Below are 4,708 nucleotides of genomic sequence, written 5' to 3'. Positions count from 1 at the left end.
GGCCCCTGTCTATTTGTGAAAGTGCCCACAGTAGGCTTGTGAGCATCAAAACTAAATGATGGTGGACGATTGTCTGGTCATGTGGATGGTTGTGTCCTTTTCCAGTTGAAGAGATAGCAACAGGATGCTCATAGGGAAGGCAGGCAGGTCAGAGCTGTTTAAATATCTTGTTGAACCTGTAGATTATTTAGCTGGTAGTTTAAATGTTTTGTCTTATTGGTGTATTTGCTATGTAATTGCTATTTTATACATGTACATATGTGTTTTTCCTATTCTATGAAATCATGAAATTCACATCATGAAACAACACAGTTTTGTAGAGGAATTTGGTCATCGTTTTGCCATAAAGTCACATTAAAGCAAATGCTTTCTGGTTTCCTGAGTTACAGTTGCTAGTGAACTGCGTGGAATTTAATTTGGGTTCTATATATTGTTCAGATGCTAAATAGCCTTTGCTAAGTAGCCATCTAATATCCTAAATAATAAAGTTCTTGGGGGGGGGGGACACTACAGTTACTAATTATTTACATTGGCAGTATTCATGGTTGCTCAGTTTTAGAATTAGAAGCCTTGCTGAACAGTCACACTAACAAATGAATTACTGACTTTGGACTGACAGAGTGCAATAATATTTAAAGTGGGCTATGGGTATTTTAGGTTAAAAATTGTGTTATTTTTCAGGGCTGCTTTTACAGCAGATGTTTGTAGTTCGCTTCCTTGGATCAATGGCAGTAAAATCGGACCACTCCAACAAGGTCATATTTGAGGCCATGAGACAAGTCCTAGCTGCTCGAGCCATTCATAATATATTTCGGATGACAGAATCCCATTTGATGGTAACCAGTAAAAGCATTAGGTACAGTTTTTTTTTTATTCTTTATTTAAAATAATAGTGTATTCAGCCTAAACTCATTGAAGCCTGTAAGCACCAAAATCTCTTGTGTCCTAACCCGTACTTCTATGTTAGAATTACCTTTATACAGAAAATGTTCTTGTTTTACTTGTCCATGTCATGTATATATTCAGCTTGTGCAAATTTTTACTATTGTCATCCTCTGGTAGCTCTTGAAAAAAAGCAGCTCAGCTGTTACACTAAATCCTTGATGTCCGCTAATCTGGTAGTTCTTGTCTTTCAAACTGAATGACACCCAGTTTTATTGAACACACTTCCTGTAACCCAAGTACATCAATGTTCTTAAATGAGAAGACCCTCTTTTTGTCACCTTTAGCCCCAGGCCTACCCTTTCTATTAATAAATCCAACTACTCCAAATGTTCATCATCTGCTATACAAGTCTTTTATACAGCAATATTCTTGTCTGATGCAGTGTAAAATCCACCAATGAGCAGATGAATAAATACATTTATTAAATACATTGCATAGTGCATATATTTAGCATTTCAAAACCAAAAAAGTGGTCTATTGAATATATATTTTTAAAGCTTGTGTATCTATGAAATTAGGAATTGTGTATTATTTTTTTTAAATTATATGATTACCTTATAATTTTCTTTTTACCTCTAGGTTAATAGATCCGCAAACACAAGTTACAAGAATAAGTGTGAGTATAATGATCTACTGCATCTATTACACTTTTATTTTCAATAAGGAGAGAGCTTTAGGAGAAATTAGATTCTACTGCACCAAGATATGTTAAATGTGTTTAGTAGTTTTGCTTACCAGTACCCAAACACTGTTTCCTTTGTGGAAATGATCACTGATCGGAATATAACACGCAGCTGTGTTTTTGTCTTGTCAAAGCATATCACTAACTGTTTTAGCCTATCTACTGTTTTGTCGGAATAGGAACTGCTCTGAAATATGTTGAAACTTTGTTGATCCAAATCATGCTTGGAATAAAAGCTAAACTCCAGGCAACAGCTAATGCACAAATGAATTATTTTAATTGAGCAGTTTGCTTTCCAAATGCTTTATATTTTAGCGACGAAGTATGGCAAATCTCCTTGTGCTGCTTCTCCTATTCTCAGTCTTGTGTTCTGTGGTACAAGAGTCTGATACCAAGTAAGATTAGGTATTAACATTTTAAACCGCTTTTAAAGTCATTTTATGTTATGTCAGTACATTTACAGTTGCATTCTTTTATCTATTTAGTCTTTTTATATCTGCCCAGAATTTACCTTTTGATTCACAAAAGGTTGTTTTTGGTCCTGTATTGTTTTTCTTCTAACAGCAAAATAGCTCTGACTCCCAGTAGCTGTAAATATAACTCATAGCATTCAGTCTAGGTTCCATTCACTATGCTCCCTGCACTAGGAGGAATTGTTATTTAGACTATAATAAAACCAAAACTATTTTACCTTACAAGTCATATATATCCTATCCTTGTCATATATATCCATTATATAAATTATCCTAATATATTTTATCACAATATTGAATATGGCAGGAATGAATAGTGTAAGGTTTTATACTCCAGAGATTTTTAGGAATTATTTTTTAATGTACCAACATTATATAAATTGGATAATTGTATTATAAAAGTTGATGAAATTGTGCATATTTTACAGTTTGACCTTGAAAGCATTACACAGTTTGCTGCCCATCAAGAAAATAAGCGACTGGTAGGATTTGTGGTTCGTGTCCCTGAAGCATCAGGAGAAGAATCATTGAGGGCTTACATCCTGGAGAGTAACACAGAGGGTGAAAAGGTCTTAATGCTAATTTTTATATTTGTGTTTGTGATGGGACAGGGTACATATAATATGTATTGTTCAAAATAAAGGAAAAAAAAGCCCATTCACGCTAAGCACACGCATTACATGTTTTGGAGCCCTGGGGTTATTTTTTATTGTAAATAACACCCCAAATGCAGCACATAACCTGCAAGGAACTGCCTAAAGCAGCAAACCTCAGTGCAAGAAAAAAAGCAGCATACTCCATTGCGGTATCAATAGGCCCTCAGCTGGATCATTTTATACCTAAAAACCCAAAGCACTGTTTTTGCTTTCCTTTTTTTTCCTTCCTCCGCCTTTATTTTTTAATTTTGCATTTAAATATTGAAGTTTTGCAGGTTTGTTAGCAGAGCGCTACTATTTACAAAGCAATTCACATGCTGCTTTGTCATGATATGAAAAAGAAGAGATTGTCAGACAAACTGGAAATGACCAGACAGAGTGCCATAACATCTGACTGTTACTAGAAAAGATTCCATGAGATCTGGGTGTTGCCAGCAGACTGCCATAGTGCCTGAAGATCTACTATGTTGCTTTCAGGAATGCCATGTTACCTGTATTATTTTGTTCATGAAGTAATGCCATACTGCTAGGATCACTGCCACACTCCAAAGAGGATGGAAATTATTGATGGCATGGTGGAAAGCAATAAAGGCATTTTGGTGTGATGTAGTGGCACACTGCATTATTCCCTGTTGAGTGATATGCAGCTTTTCCAAGAGATTTGGGTGATCATTCTCAGTGGCTTTTTCATGTGATATGCTTAACCTTTTTCAGTGACCAATGGGAGACCAGTAAATAGCCTCCCTGTGCAGCACAGAATCCTTAGAATTACATTTTTGGACTGGGTAGTGGTGCTGTCCGTCCAGTAGCCCTAACACCTGGGTCCCAGTGCCTCCTGAAGCAAAAACATTGCCCAACCTCATGGTCGGCACTGGTAGATATTTCCCTTACTAAATTAACTGAACTAACTAAATACGCGATTTCAATGCAACACCTTAAACAATGAAGCCTAAAACAATGCAGATAAAAGCCAGTCAAAGTCAGTGCATTTATTGTGCGTCAATGTGAGCTGTGTGCAAAAGACGTGGTGTTAATAAGGTCTTGCAAAGATACTGTAGAAGAGCAAATGTTAACTATTGCTAAAACAGGAACGATACTTTAAATATTACCATAGACTTTGCATTTCTGTGTCATGCTCATTTGGTTAATATTTGCAACTGAACACTACTCAGATTTCTGTATTCTGTCATCTCATCACTGATCGGCTTTCTATTCACTTACTTTTCATTGATTTTACACTGTGTTGGGTAAAAGGGAAGAACAAGCTACATGATTATTTCTAGTAATCCAGGTTTATGGTGAACCTACAGTAGCACACTACAGAATAATAATGGATAATAATAGATAATGAAAAAAAAAAAATCTTAGGAAACAATAAATAATCTCCAGTAATCTGGTCCCTAAGGGTATCTGGATTTTGCAGATTTTTTTGTTTTCAACTGAGATTGACCTCATGTTTTATAAAATATGGCTATAATCTGTAGGGATATTAAAATTTGCATAGTAGGTCATTTACATTCTTTATGGCTACAGATTATGAGACATTGCGGGCAAAGACTGACAGAAAACATTTCTGTCTCCATACCTTGACACCCACTTAGGTCAAACCATCACCTCGGTTCAGATTGTTCAGATATGAGCTCTTGGCAGTGCATGGGGGTCTAGTCACCTGTAGACAGGAACTAGTATACCCATGGAACCTTATGCTCTCCCCATTGTATAAGGAGCCTTTTTTTTTTTGTTTTTTTTTTAATATTTCTATACAGTTAGGTCCATAAATATTTGGACAGAGACAACTTTTTTCTAATTTTGGTTTGCTTGGGAGGCGTTTCATAATACAGATAGACAATGACCCAAAACATATAGCCAAAGCAACCCAGGAGTTTATTAAAGCAAAGAAGTGCAATATTCTGCCCATGTCAGTCACCTGATCTGAACCCAATTGAGCATGC

General features: G+C 36.0%; 1 protein-coding gene across 1 annotated transcript in view; it reads left to right on the top strand.

Annotated features, from left to right (window-relative positions):
- Positions 1–4,708, top strand: part of APPL2 (adaptor protein, phosphotyrosine interacting with PH domain and leucine zipper 2) — a gene marked incomplete in the record, with an annotated part of 38,192 nt that overhangs the window by 27,967 nt on the left and 5,517 nt on the right. Inside the window, 3 exon segments of the mRNA XM_072401172.1 lie at positions 682–856; positions 1,525–1,561; positions 2,529–2,669. Of these exon segments, the coding sequence (XP_072257273.1) occupies positions 682–856; positions 1,525–1,561; positions 2,529–2,669 (353 nt within the window).

Source organism: Pyxicephalus adspersus, chromosome 2, assembly GCF_032062135.1.
Source record: "Pyxicephalus adspersus chromosome 2, UCB_Pads_2.0, whole genome shotgun sequence".
NCBI classification, from domain to species: Eukaryota; Metazoa; Chordata; class Amphibia; order Anura; family Pyxicephalidae; genus Pyxicephalus; species Pyxicephalus adspersus.
Note: the sequence above shows the minus strand (reverse complement) of the source record. Positions and strands in the feature narration are given on the sequence as shown.